The 17,694-nt window shown below is 43.8% G+C and overlaps 1 protein-coding gene across 4 annotated transcripts in view; it reads right to left on the bottom strand.

The window, feature by feature from the left end:
• POF1B (POF1B actin binding protein) overlaps positions 1-17,438 on the bottom strand; it is a 225,826-nt gene extending 208,388 nt beyond the window's left edge. Inside the window, exon 1 of one of the 4 annotated variants that reach the window (XM_086918778.1) lies at positions 16,466-17,438. In XM_086918778.1, coding sequence (XP_086774904.1) covers positions 16,466-16,693 — 228 coding nt within the window. In that variant the 5' untranslated portion in view covers positions 16,694-17,438. The remainder of the gene's footprint in view (positions 1-16,465) is intronic. The other 3 variants (XM_086918777.1, XM_086918779.1, XM_086918780.1) reach the window with 3 other exon arrangements.
• Between the last annotated feature and the right edge of the window lie 256 nt (positions 17,439-17,694).

The following is a 17,694-nucleotide window of genomic DNA, read 5'->3' on the forward strand; positions in this document are numbered from 1 at the left end:
GAATTATGTGTTCATTTTTTTCCATTCACACTGGAGGAAATCTCTCTCTCTCTCTCTCTCTCTATTCCTATACACAGATAAATGACTACTAAAAACACAAGAGTCTGGTTTCACGTTTGTGGGTATTCAATATCTGTATATCAAAATTATATGAAACAAACAAAAAAGTGCTGCTTTTAATGTGACGTGAAAAAGTGCTTTTGCAGTGCAATTGGTGAAGTCAAGTGACTTAGTGAATAATTATAAAAACAGAATGGTTTATCAAGATTTGTTTTGACAGAATCAATTTCATAGACACAATGCCTGTCTTTCACAGAAAATCTCTGAAGTCCCGACTGTGGAGGTTTGTCTTCTCCACTTACTGAAAAACTTCAAATCTAATATGGGCATGATATATAAATTGTCGACGTTTCAATCTTATTTAACGTGTTTAATAAAAACATCAATGCAGATCTTCATCAGAACTAGTGCAGCCTGTGAAATGGGAAGCATTGTATTTAAAGGGGAAGCTACTCGAGATGCTGTTTTTCATCATTTGTGGCAGTTTGCTTTGGAAGATGGGCGCATGGCGCGAAGCGCGTTGGCGAGGACTGTCAAGAGTGATTCACAGGACCTGTTCCCCTTAGGGTGATTTGACTTACCTGTGAGTGAGTCTCTCCTAGGGGCAACTATATATATATATATATAGGGGCTGTTTATTTTTTTGCCAATTAAACCTTGAGCACTGAAAACACAATTTGGGCCTCGATTCTGGTTTCTACATATAGGACCATACCAGTTTTCGAACTTATATATATATATATATATACATACAAGTATCAGTAATGCCCCATCTGTAAAGGTCGTAGGCCAACTCAAGTAAGGGTGTCCCCCCAACTTTACCTCCTATTGGGAAAGGATGACCAAATTGTCTGATGAATCTCCGCCTGCTCAGCGATAGTGATGAGACGCGGCATAAGAGTCCTGCTAGGTAACAGAAATGGGGCACCCCACGTAAGCATGTACGCTCACCAGTGTACGAGTCCGTCCACCAAGATGACTTGTCCGGGGGAAGCAGTCCATGCCCGCTTGTTTATCCTGATTGGATGGGATCCTACTGAAGAGACTCTCCTAAGTAAAGATACAATGTATCCGATTTCAAGCTAATGAGATCTGTTCCAACTTTGGGACATGCAAGTAGTTGCTATGATGTAAAACTCTGTTTATCTATAAATGTAGCACGTGCTTAGAGCATAATGATTAAAACAAAGGCTACTGAAAAGACAACTTGTCAAAGTAGAGAATCACAATTTGACCTACAACACGTACATGTTCAAAGGATTATTAGCACCTAGGAGGAATAGCCACAAACCAAGCAGAACTAAAACTACAGAAATCATCATAAACATGCCTTTCACTGCCTGGGCAAGCACAGATGATTAGCAGTCTGGTGCAGAGAAAGGGAAGAGCATTCCAGACAGTGGTGCCAGGATCAAAAAGTAAAACCTTGGAACTACATCAAATAAGAGGCGCGCTGTAATTTATTGGACCACCTCCAGTTTACAAAGAAGATAGTCTGGAAATCTCAAACAGACCAAGATTCCATACCTCAGATATGATCTATGGAGGTTGTGACCACCGAGGTGTAAACCCCATAAACCAAAGTGTTTGTGAACAAGGCAGTGACCTGGGATCTAAAGGAAAGGGTAAAAGGATACTTGAAAACCAAATTTGAGACCCATTTGCAGGTAAACGGAAAGCTCACATGACCCAAGGATAACAGCTGGGGTCCCGGATGTTGATACCTTACTCTTACAACACCGACTTCAGAATTCTCCAGGTTGAATATGCAGAGGCAGTTCCTAACCTCCACTATTCACTGCCACAGCTTTTTGTGGCGGACATCATATTCCCTTGAAGCTTGAATTGGATCTGGGCATCACAGTACTTTATGCAAAAGTGAAGACCAAGAGACCACATTAGCCTTTCCCTCATAAAACGAACAGTAAGAACAAAATCCATAAGGAAAATGGCACAGGCTTGTTTATGCAGTGACAACTTAAATAAAAGATTTCCAATTGTTGAGGTTGAAAACCAACATTGTACCAAAGGAAGTTACACATGAGCTCTGCAGTCTTAAATAGACTTTAAATGGATGAAAGTAAAAGCTAAGAAAACACTCTAACTTCCTGGATGTTGATTTAAGAAGAACAGCTCCTTCAATGGATTGTGGCAAGCAAAATGATATGACAAGGAATGCAGACTCATCAATCAAGTCATGAAAAGAGAAGAACTCTTCATGGAAGCAAAAGGTCTTTTAAATATATTCTGGCTAGTCTGATGCTGGGACCTTAATGTAAATGACTTAAGTGTGTCAAGACAGACAAAAAATATTTACAGTGGCGTAATGTAACTTAAGAGGGCACCCCTGCAAAGTACATAGTGGAAGCCTCTCACGCTCCGGACCCAGTCAGGAGCGCTCAGGCCTGCCCGTACACAGTTCCAGTGGGGGCCACTGGAGCTCGGGCGCCCCAGCACCGTAAGAGCTATTGTTACGCCCCTGCTGTATATGCCACAATAGTAGGACTGGCAACCTTCTTTACACCCCTGACGCCAGCCCTTTTAACTGACCCTCCAGCCTCCATGCTCTGGTGTGGAGACTTTAATGGAGTCCTGGATCTCACAAAAGACAAATCAACCCCCCCACCCCAGTTACCGAGGGCATTGTTCTGCACAAATTCCCCAACAGTTACGCACATGATCTCACAAGGTTAGCTGTGCACAGGGCGCTACACACAGGAGGGGAGGGGGGGGGGGGGGGGGTAGGACCCATTAGGGTGCATACTTCGAGAAGTTAGAAGTGGGTTATGATAAAGGCTTCCATGAAATCGCTTGTTGTCCTTTGAGAGAATAGGTGGGCACCTAGAACATCCGACCATTAGATTCACACACGTAGCATGGGGCCTGGGAGTCAAGGGAGCAGAGCATACGCCCACAACCTATTATGGAGCACACTCTATTGGAGGTGGTCGTGGTGAGAAACCAGGAATCATGCAGGGCTCTGTGGTGGGCAAGGAGGAGTCGGGAACTAGACACGCTCGCACATGGTTTACTCTTTTACATTGTTTATGCTTAAACAAGAATATGGTTATTGTTGTTTTTTCTTCTTATTTCTCTTTTATGCTTACCAACTATGCGTAGTGCTTTGCTCGATCAGCTTCATGGCTTTCTCCTGGTGGACAGTATGTGAGTACTGGTCGCAGGGCCTGAGCATATTCTGCTGTGTATCTTAATGGCAGAGGATGAGGATGGCATGGTCGACTAATCCTCTCTCACTAAGGCTGTTGGACTTGTGAGAGACATGTGGATTTTGTATGTGCAAAAATTCAATAAACATATTTACAAAAACAAAAAACCTGGCCCAGCATACCTCATCTGTTGCATCTGCTTTCACAAACCTTGCAGACACTTTCTCTCATCAGGACTACAACTTGCACACATTCCACTCATACAGAAAAACAGATCCAGCGGTCCACCCTTCTCCTACACTGCTCTTAAAGCCAGTAAAGGCCGGACACTACATTTAAGAGCATCCTTCTCACTTCTTGAATTCCACAAGAAGCTGAAGGCCTGGCTTTTCGAATAGTTTCGAGCAGGTTCTAGGTTTAGCTACATAAACACTTGCTCAGTGCCAGGATACCCTCCTGTGCGACAGTGCACTCTAAAAATCTGCATAACAACAAGATAATGAGGCTAAACCTGTGCTCATAGTGTGCGGATGACAAGAAATGGGCTTGCCTTGGATGCACATTTGTTAGAGCTGCTGGGTATCCATTTGCACCAGGCAGCTTTACCTGAGCAAAGGAGAGAAGGGCAACAGCCCACGAGTTGCTCCCCAGCATCCAAACCAAACTAGATGGAATGTATGCAGTAACACAGTCAAAGAAACTGCATGTAGTGAAAATAAATAGAGAGCAAAGAAATTCTAAATACAGCCCAATTCACGCTATGCAGCACACTACTATGAAATGAATCAAAAGCTACAATAAAACAAAATTGGAACGCACAGAACAATAAAATCAAGTTGAAATATTGCAGCACTTGCAGGTTACTCTGACTAAAACGTTCAAATTAAAAGAAGATAAAAAAAACAACCAAACGTGTAACAAAACCACAAATAGAAGACATTTATAAATTTAAACTAAATACACCCAAAATATGAAGTTCTAGGTTGGAATGTCCCATGCTTTCCGTAGCAGGTGCTATTTGCTTTTATCGCCAACAGAAGTATAGCTAGAAACGTGTTGGGCGAGTTTGTTGTAATTGTACAGCCCTGCAGTGTTATGAAAAGCAGGTGTTGTTCATATTTGGAAATAGAAAACTTTACAACCCAAAATTCTACCCCAGGTCTGTACCATCTCACAGAGATTATAAATTAGCACGCCCAAGTCCTACCTTGATGCAGGTGCCTGTGACACAAACACGAGTCATAGCAGAGAGACAACCGACTATATGAATAATTTGTTGGCAAATTATATTTTTTGATCCACATTTCATAAGCACGCATACAGAATATGAGGCTTTTTGAACTATACAAGTTTTCCTGGAGGACGACAGGGTACGTGTATTTAGAGGTGTCAGATATAAACGGCCTCTGTAAGGCGACATCAAAAATGAAAGCTCAGAGTTTATCCTTTTATTGTCAGCTTTCAATTGTGAATCGCTTTCACCGCTGTGACTGTCTTTGTGCTCTCTTTATAAATAAATGCAAACCGATGGTCTTTCAGTTCACTCGCTGCTTCTCATTCAACACAATTGTATCAAGTATCAGTCCTCTAAGCCACAACGGTTGACTAACCTCCTTAAAAAAAACTTGAGTTTTCAATGCACTGGAACCCCCACAAACCAGCCCATACCCAGCTCTGGCTTCATAAAGTTTTTTCAAACGTCGACCTTGGCCTTTTTTAAACAATGCCGTAGAAAATATGCTTGAAAAATATTGCCTGCACTTTTAGGTAGAATGCGCGGGGCATGCCAGTATTAAGAAACAACAACCAACTTTTTACAGTACTAACAAACATCTAAAAGAATCAGCATCAGCAATACATATATATAACATTGTTAGGGGTCTTCAATTTCACCCCCACAAGCAATCAAAACGCTGTTATAGGACTGTATACAGAAATTGAGCACAAGTGTGAGACTATAAACCTTTTCTGAGCAACACCAAAATTTGAATGGAATGGCTGGGGCGTGAAACACTTCCAAAATATACTCCATTAGGGTTACTTCGGAGTTTGGTGCGGATTTCCAATTTAAGGAATATTTAGGGATTTTGGAAGTACTCCAAATGAGAGATGGGGAATTTTCATAGTTACATGTCTTTGCCTGTAAGTAGGTAAAATAAGGGCTTCCTCTAAACCAGGGGTCTCAACCTTTGTACACTGAGAGCTACTTATGTTCAATAAAAATCCTCCTGAGCTACGAACCCAAATGATCAGTGTTACAAAGGCACTTTTCTGTATGTCAAAGAAAGGCCACACAAGCTTTGAAGAGGATACACTGAAAATACAACAGAACTGTTTTAGTAACACAGACCCATTAAACGTTTGTGGTAGCAAGCAACATAGACCCGCATTAGGAGTACATGATAAATAATGTCAACATGGGGTAGGTTATTTATTGGGCAAGATAAATAACACCATTACAAGTTTCTGGGGAATAACATGAGAATTGTAGTATTTAATGAATCAAAATCTGCATGATACTGTAAATACTGTATACTTTTCCTCTGTTCAATTTTGGCAGATTTGACCTGCCGAAATTTAGCAACCGTTGAGGTATTTAACACATTCGGTAATTATCGGATTTGTTAAATACAACCAAACTCGTAATTCTGACCACTGTGCAAACAGGTGTTGATACAACTCACCCACTCGTAATCAGGCCTATAGTAAAATTCTATAAGCTGTAGTAAAAGCCAAGTGGCTTGAGTATGGAACGATAAGAGGGCTTGTAACAAAGCACACCTACTGCAACCTTGGGTTACCTAAAAAAGGTGATCTAAAGAAATACTTTAGATGTGGTCAACCTTAGCAGAGAAATACTTCCAGAGGAATTGCCCATTAGTCAGAATACAAACTATCAGGTATAAAGTAATAACAAAGGGCCTGAGGAATTGAAGAGTTTTACTCATGTTATACTTCTGTCTATGGGATAATGTATTTAAATATAAGGACCAAAGTGAACTAAACTGTTTTCTTGATTTATTTTTGTCGTACAACTTAGTCAATTTTGGCAACCCTATAATGAAAATATTTTTACAAAAAATAAGTATCCTGTTTACCTCTTGCTACATAATAACAATTGTTTGCTATTCCTGCTCAAAGAGAACATTATTCTTTTTTTCCAGCTACAGCAAAGTCTTTGTAAGCAAAGGCATGAACCAGACAAAACAATCTCGTACAATCGATATTCAGGTGCATCCGAAACATCAGTTGTTGAAAGAAGTCTAAAGGCCAAAATAAATGCGTCGTTTGCCAACAGGTGCGCTAACTCGGGAGAGTTCACACGTGGGAGAGGTCTGCACAGGCTCCGAGCCGAATTCCTACGGGGAACAGCAACCGGAATGCAAAACATATCAATAATGGCCCGCACTAAAAATTTTAGGCATTTGCTGTCTCCGGGTGGGTCAGTCTCGCACCCAAAACTCCAGCAATATCAGTGTTGTGGCCTTAAACGTTCATGTTTTCTGATGATGTTGATGGTATGGCTTTATTTTCCGAAGTAATTTTGAATATTGCCCCCTTTATTGTTTTATTGTGAGACATAAATACAGTGGCGCAAACAGATCACAGAAAGCAAAAAATAGCACTGCAACCAAGACTGTACGTACGACTGTGGAATTATAGACCAGACATAATAGAAATTTCAAAATTCCATGTAAAATAAACACGTGGAGAAATATGCATGGACTATATAGTAACACCATGCGTTTGCTTTGGATTGTGTAATGGGTTTCTGCAAAATCAAGAGACACCCTTATAACCGGACACAAAGCAGTTTGAAATACCTAGCGACAGATGTGTGCTGTCTTTCTAGTGCTTATTTACAAAGAACAGGTGAGTGTCACATCCACTGCCGAATGTCAACAAGTACAGGCCGGCTCAGGCTGAGCTCTCGTCCAACGTGAGGCCCCAGGCTGGCAGCCTACCAGAGCGTGAATTAGGAGCAGTGTTAGAAAAGATTCGACTCAGGATTAATGCATCTCCAGTCAGAAATGAACTCATAACAACCTTGTCTATTTATACAAACAACTCCACTCGGGGGTTGTTACACAACTCCGATATCAGGGGGATTCCTTAAAGCCTGTAGGGTGTGGATATTACCATTGCTGAGCCTGTGTTCAGCCTACCTTCTACGGAGCCAGTTAGAGCTACCCACACTACCCACAGCGAGCCGGCCTGTGAGCTAGGCGCATTGCCCTGTACTAGTGAGCTATGCACATTACGCAGGAATATAGTGCTACCGAAATGATGCCAAGAGAGACCGCCAGCCAGCCACCCACATAAAGCACAGCAAGTCTGTGAGGCACATATTATGCAGAGCAAGTCTGTGGGATACCTACATTATCCAGAGGAGGCCTATGTGACACCTACATTATGCAGAGACAGCCTGCGAGCTATCCGTTTTAACTAGTGCAAGCCAGTAAACTACCCTCACTAACTTCAGAGAGCCTGTAAGCGGCCCACATTAGCTACAGAGAGACCGAGAGATTGACACATTATGCAGACTGAGATATAAAATGACTCACATTATCCACTGTGAGCAATCCGTGTTACATATTGTGAGTCTGTGAGGTACCCATAGTGAACCTGTGAGGGAATCCACATTACCCACAGGAAGCCTGCGATGCACTCACATTATGCAGCATGAGCCATAAAACCACCCATTATGCAGCATAACCTTAAAACTACCCACAGTGAGCCTACGAGGCACCTACATTACACACAGTGAGCCTATGAGGTACACAGATCACCCACAGTGAGCCTATGAGGCACCCACAGTGAGCCTATGAGGCACCCACATTACCCACAGCGAGCCTATGAGGTACACAGATCACCCACAGTGAGCCTATGAGGCACCCACATTACCCACAGCGAGGTTATGAGGCACCAACATTGAGCAGCATAAGCCAAAAAAGTAGCCACATTAACCACATTGAGCGTATGAGGTGCCCAGATGACCCACAGTGAGCCTATGAGGTGCCCAGATGACCCACAGGGAGCCTTTGAGGCACCCACGTTACCCGGAGTGTGCCAGTGAGGCACCCACATTATGCAGCATGAGCCATAAAACTACCCACAGTGAACCTCCGAGGTACTTACATTATGTAGATCTATATATAAAACTACACACTTTACCCTGAGCGTGTCTGTGCACTTCTGTTTTCCTTCTTGTGTTTAACATGCCGGGAGTGGTTTTGTTGGTATGGAGAATGCTTCCTGTGCACCACCTATTCTTTGAAGAGGGCTTCATAAAATACGTCATCACACTGTTTTGTATGCCCCTTTATGGAATTGTGCTAAAACTCACCCCACCCTTTTTCTTTTCACAAGCAAAGAAAGAAAGTTGTGGAAAGCCAATAGGAAAACTTGCAAACCCACAACCAGGGCACTGGTCAATGTTTGAAATGATACTTTGTGAAATAGCTCTAACAGAAAGAGTGCAGGTGACTCAGCCGTTCATACTCACGCCTGACAGAACCATTACCAATTCACTAAGGGAGAAGAGGGCAAAGCAAGGAAAATGAAACCGAGGCAGGTGAAAAGATAAGGTGTCACGCGAATTAATACGCAGACTATACATGACACTAATAAACTCCTACTACCCAAGTGAAACTGAATGTACCCAAAATGCACACGATCCATATCACGTCTTGACTGAGGCACAGTGAAGAGGTTACACCTCGCTGACAACATATTAACGGCCCAGTTAACAACGAGAATTCACCTCTACAAAACCTTTCAGCGCCCTGCAGTATCTGAAACTGGCACGATGTGCTCATATACATTCAACAAAACCCACATTCGTGTGCAACAAAATGTAAAGGACCACATCTAATAATGTGTACCATGTAAAAGATTGGCATTGGCAAAATACACATTGCAGGACAAAACACATATGTACCTATGGGTTGCATGCTTCATAAAACCCTTTGCAATGTTATGGTTAGAGATTCGTTCGACTGAGCAATAATTGTAGCATAAGAAAAGATGGGGAAGGGGGCACAAAATGCGTGTGCTGCAAAACTGCATAAGGGGGACCAAAACCAAAGAGTTGCTTAATAGTCCATTTGTATTGCATCCTGGTAATTTTAGGCGATAGCCCGCTTCAAGCCATTTGGGCGTTTTAAATCTGCAATTCAAAGGGCTGGCTATCGACATCTAATCGATCTGCATACCATTGTAGTGCTGTAACCTTTTTTTGTTTTGTAGAGAGAGGTGTTTCAGGGGCATGTAAGAATTTTATGGCCTCCTGCTGCGAGACCTATCATTTGCCTGGATCCCAGGACTGAGAGCCCTGCCATAGGTGCTCAATTACCGAAGAGGAAGTTTGGGTACAACCTAATCACTGGTGAGGGGCGCCATCGATCCTAAAGAGGGAAACCAGTAGGTCTCAATTTCCAGCTCAACCTTTGACTGACAGGCACTTAAGACTACAGCCTGGAGATTGGTGGGCTCGGGTGCACTGAGGAATACTGGACAACAGTTCAACCAGGCAGACCAGCATTCACCAGGAGTGAAGAGGAAGTGTGGAAGGCCTTGATCAGTGCACATGTTTTTCACAAGCCAATTGGATAGCGTGTCACGTCATCCTTCAATAGTGCACCTGGTGAATATTCTGGAACTACACTGCAACCTCCATCTCATTCTGTCACGGGAGATGAACTTGGGCATTATTGCTTTTGAAAACTTAACTTGAAGACCCAGGGAGTTCAAAGTCACGATCTTTGAATCACAACCCAAAGTAGTGACTTGTAAAATGGCACTCAAGGAATGGCCCAAAGCAAGAGCCGGTCACATGGAGTGATGGCCATGTTAAGTGCCACTCAGATGGAGTGATTGCCACTGAATAATCGAGTCAACACCAACACCGGTCCAGTTGACACTGTGCATAGGTATTCTACTGAGGACAACGTTGGCTTTTTCAAAGCTTTGTCCTGTCTGGTCCTGAATACATTTTATTAAATTGATAGCCTCCTTTTGACGAATTCTTTTAGCTAAAATTCGACCTGTGTTTTCTCCCACCTCATAAACTTTCGCCTGATTGACGGCTATCTGTTCTGCTAGTTTCTTTGCAAAAATCTCAAATAACCTCGATTTATGAATGGCTAAATCTGACATTATATCTTCTGTGTCTTGGGAAAGCCTCATAGCTGTTATAAGCTTAAGTTCACATTCCTGTAGCATCTTAAATTGTACTGCTATATGACCACAGGATTGTCTTGGATTATTGATGGAATATGACAACGTCTCACCCCGTACCCTCGACTTAAACGCATCCCAAACCATTTGTGGTGGAGTGGAACCACGATTATATTCTAAAAAATTGTTAATCCATTTCCCCATATGTTCTATGTAGCGCGTGACCGCCAATAGTTTTCGTTCGAACGTTCATGAATTTCGTGCAGAAATGCCTATACCATCTGCCACCAATTCTATCATAATCGAGTTGTGATCCGATATTATTTAGGATAGATGTAATAGTTAAGGTCCGTAATAACTCTAGGAGTTATAAAAAAATAATCTAATCGTACAAATTTCTGACGGGGAGCTGAAAAAAACATGTATCCAGGGGCACCCATACTTTTAGCATGACCGACATCTACCAGACAGAATTCCCTAACCAATCCTCTCAAAGCTTTATAAACTTTGACTTTCCTGCCTGAATATCCTACATCTCTAGTTATGTCAAATTGTCCCTCCAGATGTATATTAAAGTCTCCGCATAATATAAGCGGGGCAGGCCATCCGGCAAGCTGGATACTGTGAAAATGTAATAATTCTGGATCGTCCAAGTTTGAGCCATAAATAGCAAAAATAATCCAAGACTTTTCCCCTATCCAGAATTCCGTAATCACCCACCTTCCATAGGGATCAGTTTTTAACCGTTTGCAGCTGCCACTCCCCCTCTTCTTCAATATTGCTACTCCTCTAGTTGTAGAGCCCTGTCTAGTGCAACCTACCACCTCCATACCCAAGTCCATGAGCAGATGTCTATTACTCCACGGCAAATGGTTTTCTTGTAGACAAAGTATATCACATTTCAAGGCCTGTATGATTTGTGCCGCCATTCCTCTTTTATTTCTGTCGTTTAACCCACAGATGTTCCATGAACAAATCCTTAGCTTAACCATTATCAAAGGTCATATAATTTGACAAAAGTAATCCATAACATATTAAGTTTCCTCTAAGAATCACACTGCTAGTCTTCAAAATGCATATATATTTAATCATCATCATCTTAATACATCTACTTATTAGTATAAAGTCTGCTCTGCTCTTGTTCTTGCCTGCCCCCACCCTCAACCCACAACCCACCCAGACAGGACAACGCTTTCAAAAACTAGATGAGATATTGGAGGTCTTTAGACAGTACTACAGTAAATTATATAAGGAGGATATATCCAATTATTCATCAGTAAGCTTCTTGAACTTTAACGATAATAGAACCATGACTAAAGTAACAGCAGAGCAGATTTTATCTCTTGAGAAAGATATAACTTGGGAGGAAACGGAAGCTGCAATTCTCTCCCTCGCACTAGGAAAGGCCACAGGACCTGATGGCATCCCATTAGAGTTTTACAGGATGTTCCGACACATTTTGAAACAAGATCTACTGCTTACATTTTTAGAAGCACAGAAAGGTAGAGCACCAGAGTGATGGAGACATTCAATAATTATGGCCTTTCTGAAGAGAGATAAGTCACCTTCTCTACTGGCTTCTTATAGACCAATATCTTTAATCAATGCCGATAGCAAGATTTATTCGAAGATTCTAGCCTCTAGGATATCCGGCATAATACCATCTATTGTTTCAAATTTTCAGCATGGATTCATCCCTAATAGGGACACTACAGATCATACTTGTCGGCTTATTGCTCCTATGGAGTGGGCCCAGGCGACCACGACAGCCATGGGAATTACCCTGTTGGATGCCGAAAAGGCATTCAACAGGGTAGCATGGACGTACCTTTGGGATGTGTTGAGTCAGAAGGGTTTTGGTCCAAAGATGATTTTGGCGTTGAAAGCGCTATATGTCTCTCCAACAGCATCCATTAAACTAGCAGGGCAGGAGTCCGTCTCCTTTTCGATACTTCGGGGAAGACGGCAAAGGTGCCCATGTTCCCCGTTATTATTTGCCCTTTATATTGACGTATTCCTAAATAAATTGAATAGCGCTGATAATATAGAACCAGTTCAAGTTTCCCGGATGAATTATAGAGCATTGGCATATGCTGATGACATTGTAGTAGTAAACAGATATCCATAGGACAATCCCAACAATAGAAGATTTAGCAACTAAATTGAACATTTCAAAAAAACAAACATTATACTTAGCACAAGACCTTCCTCCTCCTTCACAAATAACAACGGTGACAGAGGCCACATATTTAGGTTTTAAAATTGGAATCCCATTATCTAATATTCCGGATTTTAATTTTAACGCAGTTCTAAAAAAGACAAACTCAATGTTGGAAAGAATAGATCATCTCCATTTGTCACTAACAGGTCAGACCAATGTTTTAAAAATGGTGGTTCTCCCCAATATTTTATATATGTTCTGCGCTATACCGCTTGAATTTCCTTCCAGTTGTTTTAAACAGTTAGATAGAATGTCTGCAAGGTTCTTATGGAGATACAAGCGACATAGACGTGCGCATAAAAAAATGATATTGCCTAAAGAAAGAGGAGTCTGGGGCATACAGTATTTTTTGTATTACTATTTGGCATCCGTATTACAATATATTTCCCCTCTAGTGATTGGTGAGTCATTTGCCTTCTATCTATGAATTTGCTTTGGGAGCGGATTGTAGGGGTTGCCTGATTAAAATAATTGAGCCTAGTTATTTTTAAAAAACTAGATTCAAGATATTAAAATCAGCGTATGTGGCATGGAGATTATTTAAATGGCATTTAGGAATTCCAAAAATAACGCTGTATACACATTTTAATACATCAGGCATTCTACCATCAATTTGTTATGATCATGTGCTGTATCGATGGCGTATAAAGGGTATCCACTGATTAGGTGAGACAATCAGTGATGGATCTCTTCTTTCCTTTCCTGACCTTCAAGAAAATTTGTATTTATCTGGTCCTGATTACTTCAAGTACTTGCAAATCCATAGCTATATTAATAAATTAGAAGCACACCTAAAGAGAATCCCTATTATTGATTGTATGTTTAGGAAAACCTCAATTTGAATATATCAAAATTCTGTTGGCGTCATGCTCGGATGAAATGGGGATATATCAGAGTAAATGGGCAGCAAAATTAGACCGGGATTCAGTTAAGTTAGAGGAATCAATCAGATTAGCTAATGAAACCTTAATCAAAGGACGTTCACGATCACAACATTATATGGCAATATTTGATCTTTATTATACCCCCGGTAAGATCTCGAAGTGGGGGACAAAACGGTGGGTACAACTTGCAGCAGATGTGGGGAACATGCAGGTGATGCCGCACATATGTTTTTCTCATGTCCAAAATTGAAGGAATTTTTCTCCTCTATTGAACAATTCTTGACCATCTTGCTGCAGACTACAGTGTGCATAACTGGGGAAATGGTACTGATCGGGGTAACAGATGCAGTTCCTGAAGAGAGGAAACATTTTTTGTTCATTTGTATGGCGCTCACACGCTCCTGTATCACGCGCGAGTGGATTAGTGCTGCCCCCCCTCTTTTGAGACTTGGCGTGCGGGGTTACTTGCCAAGTACAATCTAGAGCTGGCTATATACAGGACCAAGGGCAGCAGGAAAAAGAGAATGGGAATGAAAATGTGGGCACCTGTAATGGAATGGTGCAAAGTTTAAAAATTGGTATTGCTTTCTTACTTCTCTTCTCTTTCTTTTTATATATATATGTCATCTCCTTTTTCTGTATTAATGTACAATATGCTGCCCTGTTTGTTTTTGCAATATATGTCATAAACTGCTCTGCTTGTTTCTTGTCTGCATAAAATAAGAAAATTATTCAATAAAAATATATATATTTTTTTTAAAGAGGACAACATTGGCACGTGCAGACTGCCAGCTACATGAAACCAAATGCATTGGTTGAATAGGCAGTACCAGTCTAACTCACTGCATGCTCCTCACCCCACTTGCCAAGAAGATTGTCCACAATCAGTCAGCACAGGCAACCTTCAGCCACTGACAGATTACACAGCCATTCACTCACGCGCTCTAGACAGACACCAGCCTAAAACAAAGGGACAATCAAAAACTGATTTTGTGAAAGGAACGCCCCCTTCTTATGGGGACTTGTGGCCTCAACATGAAATTCCAATTAATTGCATGCCTACCACTAACAGCCTGGCTTAGGGTTGGGTGGAAAAGTGAAAATCCACTTCTATCTGGGGAAGTGATAAAGATTTAGCATTGGCTCCAGAGATCAGTGGGTATTCAGTCATCATCCCATTCTAAGCCAGGTCCTAAAATGAAAGAATGTCTAATTGCTACCAGGAACCTCTGGCGCAGTCCCGCACTCTCACCACCCCCAGAAAAACAAATCAACCGTCCACAACCGATGCCCTAGAGCCAACTCCTGGCTGCTCCGTGCATTGGCTGTCCTGCTCCCGCAATAAAATGGAATTAAAACATACAAAGCATACAGAATGTCTTCCGGAACACCAAGAAACCAGGCATTATGTATGCTAATGAAGCACACACATGCGCCAACTACCGTAAGTAGCTCTAGTCTAGCTAATGAAAAAGGTGTGTCAACCCTGAATTGAAACTCTTTCAGAAGCGCATTTTCAAATCTCTATCTTGACGCAGGCAGGGGCGGGACCGAGTTAACAGCCCGGGCTGTGTAGCAAGATACGAGGTTTATTCCAAAGCGCGAGGTTTGCTTTTCACAAACTACGGGTTCAAATGTTACTTTGTTTCCTAGTTAGCTTGGGCTGCTCTTGTTCGAAAATTGAACGTTTGAGTTGCAAGTTCTATGGTTTAAAATAGACTGTTTAAATGAACACAACTGATGCAACCCGTTACGGAATATATGTGGATATGGTCGCTATTCACTTGAAATTTAGATTCTGCTTCACAACTAGATCGTGCCACCCTCGCTGAACCGCTCGAGTGCGTTGGTATTTCATTTCTAGCACCTCACTTGTGGCACTATTCTGGTGCGGCGTTCTATGGTTTATGCATGCAAACAACTTTATGCCAGAGTTTACCGGTGGTCTTAAGTCACCAGTGTTCTGCGAGTGCCTGGCTCCAGTGAGCAGAAACACAGTACAGAAGAGGGTAGGGAGAAGGAACACGGGACAACATGGGCCAGAACCAGGACGAACGTAGGTTAAGCAGACAGTCAGGAGAACGCAGTTTGGGGAGGCACAATGGATGAGAGGAGACATTAAGAGTGCAGAGAAACCCAAGCACGAATTAAGCGCATTGCAAGGAAGCAGGCGGAAATCGAACACCTTGCGCGCATTCGGCCACAGAGCAGGGGCACGGTAGGCACAAGGTGCAGGAAGTGAGGCGTGCAAGGAAATTGTATAGGCAGGTAGGAGTTACCCGTATGGAGAAGGGCAAGTGCTGGGGAAGAGCGAGGGGTAAGCAATGTGCAATAGGTGCAGAGGGAATACAAAAGACCGCAGCTGAACAGCCACTGAGCAGGGTCAAACACATGCACTATGCGGCCTGCAAGAAAACGTTGACAGGTAAAGAATCCACGGAGAAAGGGTGCAGGCAAGGTGATGCACCAGTGGGAGGCACTGCAGGCAAGTAGGAAGAGTAACCAGAGAGGTGCTGCACAGTGACAGAAGAGCATGGAGCGAGGGCGCAATGCCCCGCAGATTGTGCAGAGGCACTTGTGCAGCATGTATGGAACAGGAACAGACAGAGACAGAGGCACATGTAGAGAGAAAGCGCTACATGCAAATGATTAGTACAGGTAAGAGGCATGCACGGAGTACTCGTAGGGACTGCCAGGGGGGTCTGTAAGTTCAGACTGCGCTGGTTCTCGTGGGCGATTCACAGAAGTTGCAGGCCCAGATAGATGAAGGCGCACAGGAGTAACCAGGGACAGAGGTATGGAGTTTGACAGGAGCGGCCCAAGTTAAATGAGGAGCAAAGATGTATTGTAGACTCCGTGGCCCCTCTGCGCATCCTGCAGGCCCCCCTCACTTTGAGTTACGCCACTGATCGGAGGACAAGTTAGAGGAAAGCACGGAGAAGGAGGTCGCGTACCTGAATGTACTGAGGCTGCTGGGACTGCTGCTCCGTGGCGTACATCACGGTCTGGTAAGGCGACATCGGCCGGGGGGACAGGGGGGACCCGGGCTCCATCACCTGCACCATCTTGGTGACCGGGTAGGTCATCACCCTCTCGTAGAAGACGTTGTCCTTTTCCCCGTAGGAGGAGGTGGGGGTGCCGTTCTCTGGCGACGGCCAGTGCCCGGAGGAGGACGTGGACATCTTCGCTGCAGCAGGTCAGGTGGCGGGAGCTGTTCCTGGGAGCCGAGCCGGGGCCGCGCGCCGCTCACCCCGCAGCTAGCAGCAGAGGACGCGGAGGAGCAGCGGTGACAGCGTCGCCGGAAGGGTCCTAGGTGAGCGGCGGGGGCTGTCCCTTGTCCCGGAGAGCCGTCAGTACCCCTCACAGCGGCGCCCCGATGTCCCAGCACTGCGCTTCCCTGTTTGCGAGGGAGAGTGAAAGCCGAGCCGAGCGCTGTCAGGGCTGGGCTGGACTCCTATGCAAAGAGCGAGGGCGGCTCCAGACACGCCCCGGCAGGGCCGGTCGCGCCGGTTACCTAAGAGTTACAACAACAGCGCGGCCGCGGTTCCCAGGGTGCAAACTCCCTGGCTGCGCATGCCCCCTCCGCAGTAAGGCACTAGACACAGGCTGCCCGCATCGGAAGCCGGTGCGGGTCTCGCGCCCCGGGCAGGTGGCCGGCGCGCTCAGGTGCGCCCCCGGCAGCTGCAGGAGCTTCCCTGTGGAGACGGCAGCTGACAGGAGGAGCGCCAGAGCTGGCTGCCCGCCAAGGGCTCCCGCTGCTGTTTGTACAATTTGTGCAGAAAAAAGGCGTGTCACTGTCATCTTTCGAAAATTGGTGTGTGTGGGCATGCGGGTTACTCACTGCTCGGAAGCAGGGCAGGCCTGTGAATATTATCACCGCGCGGCAAGAAGCCGGCGCGCGGGTTCCCAGGCTCCCGCCTGAACCTTGATTGGGGACGCCTAGTAGGCAGCGAGTGCTGCATACCTCCCCAGGCGGACTCCTCCCCAAGGTGAACGCAGGAGGCCCTGGTGTGAAACCCAACGCCTCTCTGGCCAATGTACACTCCAGCTAAGCTTAAGGATTGAACTGTATCTAATGTATTTTAATTACATTTATTCCCAACATTTGATTTTCTTCAAGAATAAAGCATAAGCACTTTGTCATTGTTAACTGGAGTCGTGTATTTTTTTTTAAAGAAAACTT

The sequence above is a fragment of the Lissotriton vulgaris genome, chromosome 4_1 (assembly GCF_964263255.1).
Source record: "Lissotriton vulgaris chromosome 4_1, aLisVul1.2, whole genome shotgun sequence".
NCBI classification, from domain to species: Eukaryota; Metazoa; Chordata; class Amphibia; order Caudata; family Salamandridae; genus Lissotriton; species Lissotriton vulgaris.